Raw genomic sequence first — 16,400 nt, 5'->3', positions numbered from 1 at the left:
ACTTACATTTTTCCTTTTTATAGTCTCATTCTGAAACTTCACCACCATGGATATAGGTGTGGGTCTTTTTTCAGGGTTCTGAAAAACTTTCCATGGTCCTTTTTAATCTGAAGACCAGAACATCTCTCTTTAGCTCCCAGTTCCTCCTGGGAATCATTAACTACCTGGGACATAGTCAAAGTCCAAGCCCCTGGGACTTCCCTGGTGGCACAGTGGTTAAGAATCCGCCTGCCAATGCAAGCGGCGTGGATTCGAGCCCTGGTCCGGGAAGATCTCACATGCCATGGAGCAACTAAGCCCGTGTGCCACAACTACTGAGCCCACATGCCACAACTACTGAAGCCCACATGTCTAGAGCCCGTGCTCTGCAACAAGAGAAGCCACCACAATTAGAAACACTTGCACCACAACAAAGAGCAGCCCCTGCTCGCTGCAACTAGAGGAAGCCCAGGCACAGCAACGAAGACCCAATGCAGCCAAAACTAATATAAATAAAACAAATTTAAAAAAAAAAAAGGTCCCAGCCCCTGAGTTCATACCCGCTGCTGTAGCAAAGAATGAAACACCACCGCTTTATGGAAAAGGGGAAAAATCCAACCTAGCTATATTCCAAAACAAGTCCAAACTTATCACCCAGGCAAATGCCCAGGTCCCATCCGTAGTTCTGTGTCCTTTTTCACTGTGGGCAAAGAACCTTCCCCTACCAGCTCCTACCCCATAGGAGTTTACTCAAAAGCATGTGCTTTGGGCTCCCCTTTTTTCTAGTTTTATTTCTTCACAGTTATCCTGTTTGTTTTCCAGCTTTCAAAAATCACTCCAAACTCTATTCACCAATGGCATGCCTTCTTTTTTTCAGAATTGTTAGAGGTTTATTTAGTGTATTTTCTAAACATTATTGGGGTTTTGGTGCCCAGGGAGGATAGCTTAATCTGATGTGCTTAATCTGAGCTAGGAATGGGGGGCAAAGAAGAGGGGAATAAATGAACATTTACTAAACCCATTATACTGTGGCTGGCACTTAATCTTCGTAACAATTCCATGATGTAAACATTACTATGCTCCCTTTAAAGCGAAAAAACAGATCCAGAAAGGTGAATTAACTGTCAAGGTTACACAGTTTATTAAGTAACAAGCAACATTTAAACTCAGGTCTGTAAAATCCTAAAACCTATACTCTTAGCCACTACACCATGAAATTATTCTTTGGCCCAGAGAATGGAGCAGTTTAATCCTGGGGTGAAATCTGATATTTCTCAAATTATTCCCAAGGAACTGGAGAGTACAGGATATTTTTCAAAAGAGTTCTGCAGTGTAAAAAAGAAACTCCTTCCTATAGCATAGACCATGTATTTCATGACACTTCAAAGAACAAGATACATCTCTGGGAACAGTGCTATCTCCTGAAATTTTTTCCCATAATCATTCTTTCTTTTCTACACTTAAAAACAAATTCACCTATCCCAAACCTTAACACAAATATATCAGCTTTCAGCCAGGCCAACGATATCAGAGCTCATTGTACTCCCAGTCCTTAGATCCCACCCAAGGCCCTCAATAAAATGGTTTGATTTTCCCACCCCCCAAACGTCAAATGTTAAAAAAAAAAAAAGATTTCCCAACTAAGAATTAAGTTTAGAGGTATTAGTGGTAAAAATTCCTTGCTCTAACTCAGAGTGGTTGGGGAAAAGTATATAGGAAATAAAGCATCGTCTAGAGGAATTCTGAAAGCTGGGCTGAGCTTGAAGGTATAAGGAAGGCTCAAGAAGTGGTAGAGCACCTCCTCTATATCCCAGGATACCCCTTGGTCAGCAGGAGAGTTACTCCCCCTTGGCAAAGGTTGGTTTTTTTTTTTTTTTTTTTTTGCCATGCCACGCAGCATGCAGAATCTTCCCTGAGCAGGGATCGATCCCCCTGCATTGGGAGTATGGAGTCTTAACTACTGGACTGCCAAGGAAGCCTGCAAAGGCTGTTTAATGGGACTACAAAAGCATAGTAGTTTCACTGTCTTTTCCTTTTATTTTCCACAGTCACTGTGCTCCCAAACCTGAAAATTAAGCCAGGGAGAAAAGGAAATAGGATATGGTTATGGTGGAAATTAGTAGTCCTAGACACGGGTCCTCGTCCCATCACTGAGTAGGAGAAAACAAGAACAAATCACTTAGCTGGGCTTTAGCTTCTTCATCTGTAAAATGAGGCAGCAAGACTTGATCAGAGCTGGTAACATCCTAGCACACATGCTCTAGCTCTCTCCTCTTCTGTCTGCTGCAGGCACAGGCTACTCGCAACATTCTTTCTGTTGTACCCCAAGACCTTAGACCCATCTCAAATAATTAACTAGTTAATTAAATCCATACAGACAACATCAATCAATTCGAGTTAAGCACGAGAGAAAAGACATTTATATGTTATTGCTAGACCAGATGACTACTGATCTCTCAACTCTAACATGTTAAATCAATGAGTCTTCAACTAAAACTCCACTCTTAATCCCCTCCCCTCATTTAAATGCTCTGAAGCGGAAGCTGGCACAGTGTAGACCACTACTGCCTTGTGCTCTGGAGCTGAGGTACTAAGCAGAACCAAGAGCAATTTCCCCTATAAGCCCATTGAGTAAGCAGTTAGGGATAATAACAAACTGTTTAAGGGACTCAGGCTGCTAGAAGTTTGCTGTGTTTTAACTGCTTTTATATGAGTAAAGAGAAACTCAAGTTAAACCCCCCAGTCAGTGAACAAAAATGATCTCTTAGGAATTGCTGGTCTGAGTTCCTGTTCTGAGTAATAACACCTGGGATCTACAGAGCTACAACTCTGAAACAGATTGGATATAGAGGACCTGAAAGTAAGCAAAGAGTTGTAAAAATGGAAGAGAACACAGTAGGGACCCATTCAGCTAGAGGACTCCACACACTGCATGCCTGCATAGGTAATGGCTATTAAAGTATATTATCAAACAGGAAGGTGCAGATCCTTGAAGTGCAGATCAATGACAGGAAACATCATCTTAGGTTACTATTTCCTCAAACAAAATGAAAAGACTTTAACTTCAGGCCCACCAGGGTCTGACACTCCAAGATTAACCTGTTTTACTCATTACTTTCCACCATTTTCTCAAGAACACTTTCTTGTGGTGTTTTGTAATGCTCACTTCCTCCTCCTGCTGGTAAGGTGCAGTGGCCTCATGTATACAGCTAATTGTCTTGGCAAGCTCTCTCAAAAGAGCATTGATCTTCACAGCCAGCAGGTGGTGCTCTTATTAAGCACAAACCTAAATCTAAACATTCTTTTCCCCAAGGTTATATACATCCTCTACATTTCAAGCTAAGGATTAACTGGCTTGATTAAGTGAGGTAATAAGGAAACAAGCTCCTCTTTCTGGAGTACTAAAGGGTTATCACACCCTAATGTCTCCACCTTCCAGTCAGGCAGCAGTTCCTCAAATTAATGGTAGCGGCTGAGGTGTGGCAAGATGGAAGATAGAACTCTAAGATTAAGAGCTGCAGTTGGTTCCCATCCTCACAAAGTACACAAACTGGTTAGGAAACATTAGTAAAACTCTACACGAAAATGAAAAGTTGGAAGTCCCGCCGTCTTTAAATACAGTCTAGAGAAGAGGCTGCAAAGAGGTGGCGCAGAAGTCAGGTGTGGAGCACGTCTGACCCACACAGGGTGCTGGCTGCTAGTCTTCACCATTACTCACTATTCTACACAGAGATATTTGGGGCATCTCAATACTTTAGGAGGTGCTATTCCCATCTTTGTGGCCCTGGGAATCTTCCAGTTTACAAATAGATAGCATTCTGAATGTGGCAGTTGTCTGGATCAAGTCAAAATTACCCCGATAGTCACAATATTAGATAGACTAATTAGGTCCCCGAATCAACCCACAGAAAGTCTAATTTATCCATAGGCAGATATGTTAATCATTATACTTGGTATATATACTATTCCCCTGTACAGTCTCATAAGTAGAGTTTAATGACCAACTCGCTTGTCCAAACCCCAATGTCATGGTTAGGAGGGGGTGTGTGTGTGTGTGTGTGTGTGTGTGTGTGTGTGTGTGTGCGTGTGTGTGTGTGTGTGTGTGTGTGTGTGTGTGTGTGTGTGTGTGTGTTTAGGAGGGGTGTGTGTGTGTGTGTGTCAGAGAGAGGGGAGAGAAGGGGGAAAGGCAGGAGGGGGAAAAAGTGGTGGGGGAGACAGGACAGACACAGAGAAACGGCAGGCAAGAAAATGAAGACCACAGAGACCATAGAAAGGGGTCTCCTTCCTTTCCCCCTCATTTGCTACCTATAGTTGCTTGGAATGGAATGGAGTGGCGAAGTGTAAGGGCAGCAGTCAGATTTATAGATACGATGCAGTCAGAAGAACAGAAAGTGTTAATAGGGAATGGGTACCTCCTAGTAGAGATGCTGAATGATGGAACAGGAGACGCCAGGCAAGTGTTTCGGGCATATCTGATCAGGGGATGGGAGACAGAATTCACAACTATACATGGTAATACTGCTGACAAAGGAATGATCAACATATTTATCAACTGATATTCAATGAGTATGGAAGAGACCTTATCAGAATCGGATATAACTATAGGCTTCAGCCTTCTTTATTCAAATATGAGACCATACAATTCAATATTGTAATCCTGAGAGAGTAACTCAAGAAATGTTCCCAAATCATCCTGGTGTCTCTGTCTGTAGCTACAGTCTGGAAACAGGTAGAAATCTGACTTCTCTTAATATCCTGGCTGGGGAGAAACATGAACTATAGTGAAAAGAAGGACAGGTATCAGATGACCTCGGTTTGAATTCTGGAGCCTTCTACATTAGCTATGTAGCCTGAGATAAACCACAACCTCTCTAAGCCTATTTCTTGATCTGTAAAACTGAAGTAAATTTATAGGAGTACTGAGAGAAGCAAATGAAACAAGTATAAGAAAAGTGCTTGTAAACTATAAAACACTATATAAATATTATCTTAAGTTATGTAAGTTATAATCCAAATGGCAAGAAAGGGTAAATGTCAATGACTCTGGAATCTGAAGTACAGAGGAGGATGTTGTAGTGTTTTCTACTCATCACGTTCTAAAGTTTATTTACTGCTCCACTACTCCTGACCTAAACCCCTGCCTAGCTTGCTATCCCCATGTTTCAAGTTCTCTAAATATTTCCACTCTTACTAGAAGTCATGTGGCAGCAAGAATATTATACCATGCCTTTCTTACAGTTGAAGGGAGTCATGATAGTAAGGCTTGGAGTAGCTCAACAGATGTAGGTGACCAAGAAAGAATCCAGTCATTTGAAGAACAGATAAGGAATGAGGGGATTACAGTCATCTAATGTTTGATCAATTAGAAGATGGGATTCTCCAGGATAGTTTATCAGTAATGACTGTTTTTATAAATAAAGTTTTATTGAAACAGCCACACCCACTTGCTTATACATGGTCTACGACTGCTTTTGTGCTATATGGGCAGAGTTGCCTAGTTACAACATAGACTAAACCTAGCCAGTATGATCCATAAAGCCTAAATTATTTAGTATCTGCCCTTTTATGAAAAAGATAATATACTACTGATGCTAGAAAAAACTTGGGTTTTCTTCTCATGCCAATAAGTAAATCTTACATCCCATATAATTCACATTCCCCAGACTCCTGTTTTAGTTATCCTCCTTTCAAAAACTTGTACAGACTATCTGTAAGGTGCTATGAAGGATAGAGCAGGAAGAAAAACATGGTCCCTTATCCCGAGAGAACTTAAAATTTAACTAATGGAAAATAAGGTCATAAACAGCCATCATATAAGCCATAACACATAGATAAAATAACAGTGATCCAAGAGGGGCCAGATCATGAGATTATTTGCAAATCAGTGAAACAAATCCAGATTATGAAAACACTGGCTTCCTGTAGTCTACAGAACAGTTTTCAACATTTTTGCTCATGTACCCCCACCATTTGAAATGTAATTTTTTATTTTTTAAATTTTTAAATTTTTTTGGCCACACCGCGAGGCTTGTGGGATCTCAGTTCCCCGACCACGAATTGAACCCAGGCCCTGAGCAGTGAAAGCATGGAGTCCTAACCACTGGACCGCCGGAGAATTCCGAAATACAGTTTTTAAGAAAATCATAAACTCAGACAGTTGTAAAGGCTGTATTTTCTAGAATACTACATGCATTAAAGATATTTATTTATACCAACACCTCAGCATGTACATATATAATATTTACCTTAACTAAAAAAAATCTTTTACACCTACTTATTCAATCAGACTACAGTCACAGTAAAATCTAATTTCAGTTGTTAATTCTTTCTCTTTTTAAAACTTAAATACTGTACAGTTGACGTGCAATATGTTAGTTTCAGGTGTAAGTTATTAATTCTCTAAATATTTATTTTAAGGTGACAGAAAAGGCAGAGAATCTTGCCTTAAGTTATATACAAAAAAATAATGTACCTCCATCTTCATTTTTTATTCAAAACTTTTTTTACTTAATTCCCACAGGATTCTTCTTCAGGAGCCATGAACTCTGAAATGGTTCCTTTGGTGTCCCTACTGCCCAAGGTTTTTATACTCTGGGGGGCAAGACCCACAGCAAGACTCAATATGGGTAAGAGGAATGACTTTCACGTAGTGGGAGAAAAGCAATTATGAAAAGGGAGGTGGAAAAGGAAAATTGGCAGACACGGAGGCTTATCAGGTAGATCAACTTAGCAGCGCTGCCCATGCTGTTTTACATCATGGCACACATAGATAATACATTTTTTAAGACAGACTCTATATAACAAGACCAGGCTCCAAGCGTTGTGGCTGGAGGAAACTGTCCTAGCCTCACCATTTGAAGTGTTAGGGGAATTTCTCTCTTAGCAAGCTGCAAAGTTTTAGTGGCACATTCCGGTCTGGGAGATCTATTTGCAAAATTCTAAGAGAAGACTTTATTGACAGCAATACCTTGACAGTACCTGGGAGTTGTACCAGAATCTTGGCCGACTTTCTTTCACTTTGAACCCTTTAAGTCTCACGTATTAGACTTTATATTATGTAGACTTTCTTACCATCTGGAAATGCTAGAACCGGGTGAACACAAGAATCCAACTGGGAAAGGCGTTCCAACAGAGGGGCTTCATAGTGGATTTCTGGAGGCGTGGTGCTGGCACTGCCTGAGCCGCACAGTGCACAGGAGGGGTTCACATCACAGCCAGAGCGCACTGTGCTGTTCCGGTGAACCTGTGAAAAGTCAGACAAAACTGACAATTCAGTGTCTGATAAAAACCCAGCTCCCCATTCAGTATCCCAAAGATTCAAAAGGCCCTCTCTAGGGACTTCCTTGGCAGTCCAGTGGTTAAGACTCCGCACTTCCAATGAAGGGGGGCACGGGTCCGATCCCTGGTCGGGGAACTAAGGTCCTGCATGCCGCGCAGTGCGGCCGGAAACAAACAAAAAATCATTATGATGTACACCTGAAACTATATAATGTTATACGTCCATTATACCTCAATAAAATAAGAAATAAAATAAAAGTGACCTGCAAGCTAAAAAAAAAAAAGGCCCTCTCTAGATACATATATGACACCAAACAAAAAGTCTGACCAGTTTGTTAAAAGATTTCCATTTCTCCAACACATTAACCTTCAAAGTAATTAAGTAAACCTGCTTCTTCTCCAATGAAGACATCAAGTTATGTGAACCCCTTAGGTCCTTACCAAGAACACTTTACAAAACCTGTACGTTTCTACCACCTTGATGGTTTCCCACCATCTGCTAAGGTGAATAGCTGGCTCCAGATTTCTGGCTGGAACATGACTTTGCCCTCTTCAGCAACTTCATCCACCTAAGAGCCATACTAATGAATAACAAACCACACCTCTCCTGTTCTTTTCACATCTCCTGCTATAAAAAAGACTTCCAGGTGGCCTGAAACGACACGGCAAATTTCCGTGGACTACACAGAACTCATTAGCTACTCTTTAACCTAGCCTAAAAATCTACTGTTATAAAGCTCATACTTAAGTAATGAAAATGAATTTGGGATGGTGAGTGTTCATACCCACAGTCTTTGTGTTAGATTAACTCCAATGGGATAGAAATCATTTTCATTAAACGTCCTTTGTATACATGTTAGCAGGATAAGAAATACCTCTCCAGCTAAGTCCACAGTCAAAAATAATCACAGTTGGGCTTCCTTGGTGGCGCAGTGGTTGAGAGTCCGCCTGCCGATGCAGGGGACACGGGTTCGTGCCCCGGTCCGGGAGGATCCCACATGCCGCGGAGCGGCTGGGCCCGTGAGCCACGGCTGCTGAGCCTGCGCATCCGGAGCCTGTGCTCCACGACGGGAGAGGCCACAAGAGTGAGAGGCCCACGTACCACAGAAAATAAATCACAATCAAAAATAATCTAAGTCTTCAAAAGATTTAATTCTGTTAAAAACAAAATGGGATTTTTATGATTTTGTGCTTTGAGGAGAAAACTTCAGGTCATGCTGAATGCAGGATCCCTAGGTTCTTGTGTTAGGATGAACAAGTCTGGCATTTGCCAAATCATGACCACAAAAAAGTCATCTGGGTAGCATGCAGTCCTAGAAGAAGGGACTTGTCTGTGGAATGACACTATGACAAGGGATGCTAGGAGCAAAGGTAGTATCATAATAAAGACAAAAGGGTAGCATCAAAACTCTGTAACAACTGTGAGAGGTGCATTTAGTTTCAGCACACCCAACTCTTGAAAGCTGTTTGCCTTCACAGACACGCACAGAAGAAAGATAAATATGAGAACAATGCAGTCTTTATCAACATTGCCCAACTGCCTCCTTCTTGCAGCGACATAGATGGGTGGCATTCAAAGAAGGCCCTGTGAAGGTTAGACTGGGCAACTTACGCTAAAGTAAAAGTATTCTAATAAGCTGCAATTGTAGATGCCTTTGAAAGGAAATTATACCAACTAAACACACACTTCTGTAGACATTAACTGGTACTGTTTTGGGAAAAAATACCTCTTGCAACCTATTTAACCAGGGCTGGCTTTCTGGGGGAGGTAACATTTTGAGGCAGAGAGAGAGAGGGGCCTACGTTGGCAGGGACAAAGACCACAGACTGCACAGGAGATGAATGGGAGGATTTAGGTAATCAGAATCCAAAAATGGCACCAAAACTTTAAACACTGACAAGATTAGAAAAACATATAAAAATCAGAATAAGAAATCTTAAAAGGGAGGTATATTTTCTCCTCATAAATTAACCCATGACATCAATCAGCTCTCCAAGTGGGCAATGCACAGCATTCCATTTTATAGACTGGATGTAGAGTAAAAACGGTATGGCAAGAGGAACAAACTAGGAGAAAGATTAAAATAAAAACTGAAATTACCAAAAGAAAAAATACATGCTAGAAACAGCAAATTTAAGAACTGCTCTTTGGGAGTTTTTTCTCCCCCTCTTCCCAAACCCACCCCAAGAATGGCTTAGATAGGAACAGAGCAATTAATTAGATAAACTGTAAGACTGGCCTAATAAAGAGAAAAAAGGAAAGAATGCAAACATATAAGAACTCCTCAAAAAAGCACTAGTTAATTGATAAACTGGATACAAGATACAATAGTGTAGACACATACACACAGCCAAGTTAAAATAAAAATAAATAGTCTTGACATAATAATGTTATCCAAATAAAACACTAACATGTAGAGAGATGCAGAGAGAAGGAGGATAGAGGAATGTGCAAGAAACCACTGACGTGGTTATGATGGTGGGGAGGAGATTAAGGAGAGCTTTCATTTTCCACATTATGCATTTCTATAATGTTTAAATGTTACAATTTTTATATTCCATCTAACTGGAGAATACAATACACATGCCTTAAATAAAGGCAGGGGCTCAGACTACTCTTGTGTCCTCAGTGAAGTCTTTAAAAACACTGAAGAACAGATAATTTCTATTCAATTAAAATGGCTGGTGCTAGCATAAAGAAATTAGATTTGTAGGGCTTCCCTGGTGGCACAGTGGTTGAGAATCTGCCTGCCAATGCAGGGGACACGGGTTTGAGCCCCGGTCTGGGAAGATCCCACATGCCGCGGAGCAACTAGGCCTGTGAGCCACAACTACTGAGCCTGCGCGTCTGGAGCTTGTGCTCCACACGAGAGGCCGCGACAGTGAGAGGCCCGTGCACCGCGATGAAGAGTGGCCCCCACTCGCCGCAACTAGAGAAAGCCCTCGCACAGAAACCAAGACCCAACACAGCCATAAATAAATAAATAATTTTTTAAAAAATGAGTTTTCATCAGAATTTTAAAAAAATTAGATTTCTTTAGTCCTCTTAGAAAAATAGAATTGATTTAAAACCTGATAAAAAGTATGTGCACACATACTTACACACCAACCTTACTTTTGAATGAAAAACTGTGAAGTGTTAATAGAACCTAGAAGTATATAAAAATATCTTAATTTATTAAGAGATAAATTTGGGGAATTTTTTTGAAGGACAGTTCGGGCAACTTTAAATATACACACACAGAATTAAGATGCCAAATTATACACATGTATTTATTTATTTGTTTATTTTTAAAACCACAAAAAAATAAAAACAACCTACCATGAGCAAGTGGGATTTATTCCTGGATATCGAAAGTATTTGATATTAGGACATCAATTAATACAATTTCACACTGCCCATTCAACATCTCCACTTAGATGTCTTAACAGGTATTCAGAGTTAGTGAGTTAACACTGAGCTCCTAACTCTTCCCAACTTCCAGTTGCTCAATCGTAAATCCTTGGACTCATCCTAAACTCCTTTATCATACCCCCAAACCAATTATGAAATTCTATCGTCTCTGCCTTCGAAATGTATCCAGGATCTGACCACTTCATACCACCTCAACTGCAGTCACTATCTTTTCTCATATGGGTTTCTTAAATAGCCTCCAAACTGGTCTTCCTGCTTGTCCCTCCTTCCAGTTATTTGACACAGTAGTTGATGTAATCTTGTTTTACAACCTCAGTCAGACCATGCCAGTCCTCTGCTCAAAACCTTCCAATGGCTCATCTCATGAGGAATAAAAGTCAAAGTTCTGGCACTGGTACACACAAAGCCCTATACCATCTGTCACTTCTATCCCCTCTCTGACTTCATTTCCTGCTTCTCTCCTAGCTCACGCTACCAGTTCCTCTGACTTCCTTGTTCCTTCCCCAAAATGACAGGCAAACTTCCTGATCACAGGCCCCTGCCCTTGGCTCTTCTATTAGCTCCATGGTCATTCCCTCATCTCAGGTGTTTTTCTCAAGTGTCATCTTCCTAAAAATAACTTTTATTTAGAAACATACAAGTGACCAAAGAGTCTATCTATTCTTGACTATAACAACAATAAAAAAAATACTGGAATAAGTTTAACTAGAAATTTTAAGCACAAAGCTTAAAGCTATTAATTATTAATATTCTACAGATTAATCTATAATCTTAAACTCAGTAGGTTTTTGGTACAGAAGAGAGAAGAGACAAATGTAACTTAAATAAACTACAAACTGGAAGAATAAATGCCAAGGGGAAAAGTTCCCAGAAATTTTCTGATAAGCAAAGGTAGACGGGAGTGATATGCCCTACCACATTTTAAAAGTTACAGTAATTTAAAAAAATATGCTACTGGTTAAGGAACAGAAAAATTAATTAAACAAAAAGAAAAAATAGATCAATATATATAACATGACAATTTAATGTTTAACACAGGCAATATTTCTAAATGAATTAACTAAAGAAAGGGTCAGGGGGAGATGACTTTTCCAATAAATGAATCAGGGAAATCAAGGTCTAGGGGGTGGGAAGAAGTTGGATTCCTACTTCACATCAAAATAAATTCCAAAGGTATTAAAGATTTAAAGATAAAACAAACATGTTTAAACTGTAAAAGAAAAATTATGTGTCAACATACAGTAGTTAAAAGTATGGGCAGGGCTTCCCTGGTGGCGCAGTGGTTGAGAGTCCATCGGCAGGCCACAAAGACTTTATTGAGGGGACGCGGGTTCGTGCCCCAGTCCAGGAGGATCCCACGCCACGGAGCTGCTGGGCCCGTGAGCCATGGCCGCTGAGCATGTGCGTCCGGAGCCTGTGCTCCGCAACAGGAGAGGCCACAACAGTAAGAGGCCCGCGTAACGCAAAAAATAAAAAAGTGTAGGCAATGGGGCCAGGCTGTCTGGGTTTGAGCCCTAACTCTGCTGCTTACTAGCTGTATAACTTTAGACAAGTTAAGTAATGGCTTCATCCATAATAACAGCTGCTTATCTGATAAGGCTGTTTTGAGAATAAATATCACTTGGAACAGTGTCTAGTCTCAACTCTGTTATTTTTGTAGTCATACAAAGTACACTGTCTTCACTTATAATGGGGGGAGAAAAAAAAAGACATCAACCATAAAGATCATCGATATCAAATTCTTGTTTCTTGTTAGTTGTATGACCTCCTCAAATTTACGCATCTGTTATTAAAGGATCAATAATGCCAATTTCATGGGATTGTGGGAAATGTAATATGATTTCTCAAACTATTGAAACACTACACAAATGCTAGCTAAATTAGTATATGTCAAGGTTTCTCAACAACAGCACTACTGACACTTTGAGCCGGATAATTTTTTTGTTGGGAGGAGATGTCCTGTGCACTGTAAATAAGCAGCAGCTTCCCGGACCTTTCTACTCATGGTGCAAGTAACACCTTCCCCCCCACCTTTTGTGACAACCAAAAATGACTACATTGTCAAATGTTTCTTGGGGGTGGGCAGGTGGGTCAAAAATCATTGAGAACCATGCAGCTCAAATTATGGTTACCCCTCCTAGTAAACTTCAACGCACAGGCTCCCATTAAATATTAATGGTGAGAGAGAAGAAAGGTCTCAAGACTACTGCAGTCAAAAGAACTCAACAGCAAAAAGGAAAAAAAAAAGAACTCAACAGCAAGCTTGAGGAGGCTTCCACTAATCAAAAATGACAATTTGAGCATAGAAAAGAATTTCAATGACTTGAATAACTCAAATACGTTTAAGTCGATGACTTCATAATCATACACCCCCCCCTCCACAAAGACTTTATTGATTGCCCTTGGAAGATGGCAGGAAATCAACTTACTGTTTGAAAATTGGTAGATAAAGTAACATGAATCATGCTTCTTTCTGCACAAACTGTACTTAAGGGTAAACCAATAGTATAAAAGGGCATTTTTCTCTTATAGAATGCTCGTATTTATCCTTTAGCCATAAACTAGAAAACCGGACAACACACAGCTTAAGACAGAAACAAATGAGGTAGCCTGTGACTGCCTTGGCTTTCTGCCTGGAGGCACACTGCAGACTGCACAGCAGGTGAGGGATTCTAAGCAGAGCGTGATGGTTTCACTGAGTTGAGGAAATACACTCCCAGAGACTGAAGTACAGAGGCTCAGGTGACTGGTAATTATGAGGCAGAATTCTTGAGAAGAGGAAGCCATACAGAAAAAGAGCTCCAGAAATCTTCATGAGATTTCCTTGAGTGTTTGCTGAATACTAAGAAGCCCACGTACAGGGTGAAACTCCATCAGGTCAGGCAAAGAACAACGAAGGAGCTGTGAACTGAACAGTTCCCCGAGCTCACACAAGCAGGGAGACTTCTCCATTGCGACCAGCCAAGTGGCACAGAGCATTCAAAAAAGACCCCAGAAGATCCTGATTTACTAGTGGAGTTAAAGTAGGCTACTCTACACTCTCCCTAGTAAAGGAAAAACTGAACCTCAAGTAACTTACCTGCCAACAAAACAAAGCCTCTTTAAAGGAAGAAAATGCAATCCCTATACTTCAACCACGTAAAATTAAACGCCCAACATCCAAAAAAAACATTGTTAGATGTGCCAAGAGGCGAGAAAGTTATACCACAGGGATATAATCAGAAAAATGTAAGCCACTGGATAAATAACTGGAATAACCCAGTTTTCTCAACAAATAAATTGCAAGGAAAAGGGGTATGATAGATAGTTTATAGCAAACCAACACTCTTACTGAGAACTAGAAAGTCCAGATTAAAAAAAAAAAAGCAAACTCAACTTTAAGATACAAGAGAAATGCTAAAGCAGTGACACTATCAAGGAGTCAAGATTTCAGAGAGCGTGTAGGACCATGAAGTGTGGAGCTGCTTCTTCCTGTGGACAATGGGTGATTCTGAGTGATGCTTAGAATTTGGTGCCTTGGTAGAGGGTCACTTCTGGGGACAGAGAAATGAGCAGAGATTCTGATGCTTTTGTAGGTCTGAAGGGACAACTTTAGAGACCTGAAGAGCCAAATTCCCAGTGAAAAGGAAGGACAGGAAACTAAGAATGACACATGTCAGATACTCCTGCTCCCAAGGCATTTGGAAAATTCTGAAGCTGTGAAAATTCTGAAGCTGTGATGGGCAGGAGGCTAAGAAGCTAAGCAGAAAGCCTCTGGAAAGTAGAGAGATTCTGGCAGGCTCACTTTGATGAGGAGACTACAATTAGAGTTCAGGATACATGAGGGGGAAGGGCACTGGTCATCGAATCAGGTTCTCATCTGGAAATGGGAGTAAGAAACAAGGCTATGCCCTAAGAATGGACCAGAGAGAAACAAAGCCTTATCAAAACTGTGACCCAGGGGAAGGGTAAGCTGGGACGAAGTGAGAGTGGCATGGACATATATACACTACCAAACGTAAAACAGATAGCTAGTGGGAAGCTGTCGCATAGCACAGGGAGATCAGCTCGGTGCTTTGTGACCACCTAGAGGGGTGAGATAGGGAGGGTGAGAGGGAGATGCAAGAGGGAGGAGATATGGGGATATATGTATAGCTGATTCACTTTGTTATAAAGCAGAAACTAACACACCATTGTAAAGCAATTATACTCCAATAAAGATGTTAAAACAAACAAACTAACAAACAAAACTATAACCTAGCTGCAACTCAGCTCAGTGCCTAACTGCAGTCACGTTTTCGGCTCCCATTCTATATGCCTAGCAGGGGAAGGTGAATCTGTTCTGGGGAAAGAGAGCATCAGAGCTGCGAAAATCTTTTAAATATATAATATCCAACATTGACTCAAAACGAATTTGGCATCGTTATTAGACACACCAGAAGTGTGGATAAGAGAACCGGGAGATAGATTAATTGAGGACCAGAGGAAAAAAATAACAGGGAAATACAGAACAGAATGTACATGCCCGGTGATCAAATCCAACATACTTGTAATCAGAGGTCCATAAGGAGAGAAGAAGACAGAGAATATGGCAAGGGCAATGTTTGAAGAAATAATGGTTCAGTTTGTGCTAAAAATGATTAAAGACACTAATCCACAGACTTAAGAAACTGCAAAACCCAAGCTAAATGAAAACACAAAGAAAACAACATCCAAGCACACCATAAACCTGTTTAAATTGCAAGGAAAAAAATAAAGGGGAAGCCTATAAAATCAGACTTAAAAGACTTACTGGAATGTATGGACTTTATCTGTATCTTGATTCAAACAAACTTTAAAAATCATTTATGGAGTCTGGGTAATCTGAACAGAGGAGTCTCTGGTAACTGTAGGAATCACTGTTAAAGTCAAAAGCATTACCAGTGGCAAAAATCACCGACAATACTGAAGATGGTACTACCTGATTCAATCTTAAAATAGCCTAAACCTGCAATATGCAGAACTGTTAACAACAGTAGATTCTTTGACTTTGGTAAATATTTCTTGGAAAGTAGACCCCCAAGGAACTTGTCTAAGATGATAATGAAAAAGGTAGAGATTCTGAAATTTGTGCCAAAACACTCATGGCTCACTTGGTATATAATAGTAAAAAATGAACTGTGGAATGGTTAAGCAAACCATGGCATCACTTCTTATGTGGCATCTAAAATGCCAAGTACACTGATATTAAGTATGTATATGCAACATAAAAATCAAGTGTATGTGCACAGCAATTAAAACAATCAATGCAAATACATAAGATAATGAAAGAAAATGTACAATCATTTGACTGACCTTTTTTTTGTTTTTACTTATTTCATTATTATTATTTTTTTGGCTGCACCGTGCAGCATGCAGGATCTTAGTTCCCTGACCAGGGATTGAACCCATGCCCCCTGCACTGGGAACACAGAGTCTTAATCACTGGACCGCCAGGAAAGTCGCTGACTGACCTTTCATTAGTTTATTTCCCTATAAACTTATTCAGACTATGTTTGAAAACAAAATGGAATCAGTAAATCAATGTTGCAAATAAAGTTTCTGTATTTTATATTTACTTTGGCATACTTAATTAAAAACATCTACTTCATCTACTCATAATTTTAGAATGAGATTTTAAGAAATGGAAAACGTTGATGGTTAAAGCTTTCATTTTAAAATTTAAATTTCAGTATTGCCAAGCGTCCAAACATCACCTACAAAGAGATTA

The 16,400-nt window shown here is 40.2% G+C and overlaps 1 protein-coding gene across 3 annotated transcripts in view; it reads right to left on the bottom strand.

Annotated features, from left to right (window-relative positions):
* KANSL1 (KAT8 regulatory NSL complex subunit 1) overlaps nucleotides 1-16,400 on the bottom strand; it is a 142,300-nt gene that overhangs the window by 11,153 nt on the left and 114,747 nt on the right. For all 3 annotated transcript variants that reach the window (XM_082679279.1, XM_082679280.1, XM_082679281.1), the window contains exon 7: nucleotides 7,051-7,222. In XM_082679279.1, the coding sequence (XP_082535405.1) occupies nucleotides 7,051-7,222 (172 nt within the window). The remainder of the gene's footprint in view (nucleotides 1-7,050; nucleotides 7,223-16,400) is intronic.

Source organism: Grampus griseus (assembly GCF_964374135.1).
Source record: "Grampus griseus genome assembly, chromosome: 20".
NCBI classification, from domain to species: domain Eukaryota; kingdom Metazoa; phylum Chordata; class Mammalia; order Artiodactyla; family Delphinidae; genus Grampus; species Grampus griseus.
The sequence above is the reverse complement of the archived record's forward strand: the minus strand, read 5'-3'. Positions and strand labels throughout refer to the sequence as shown.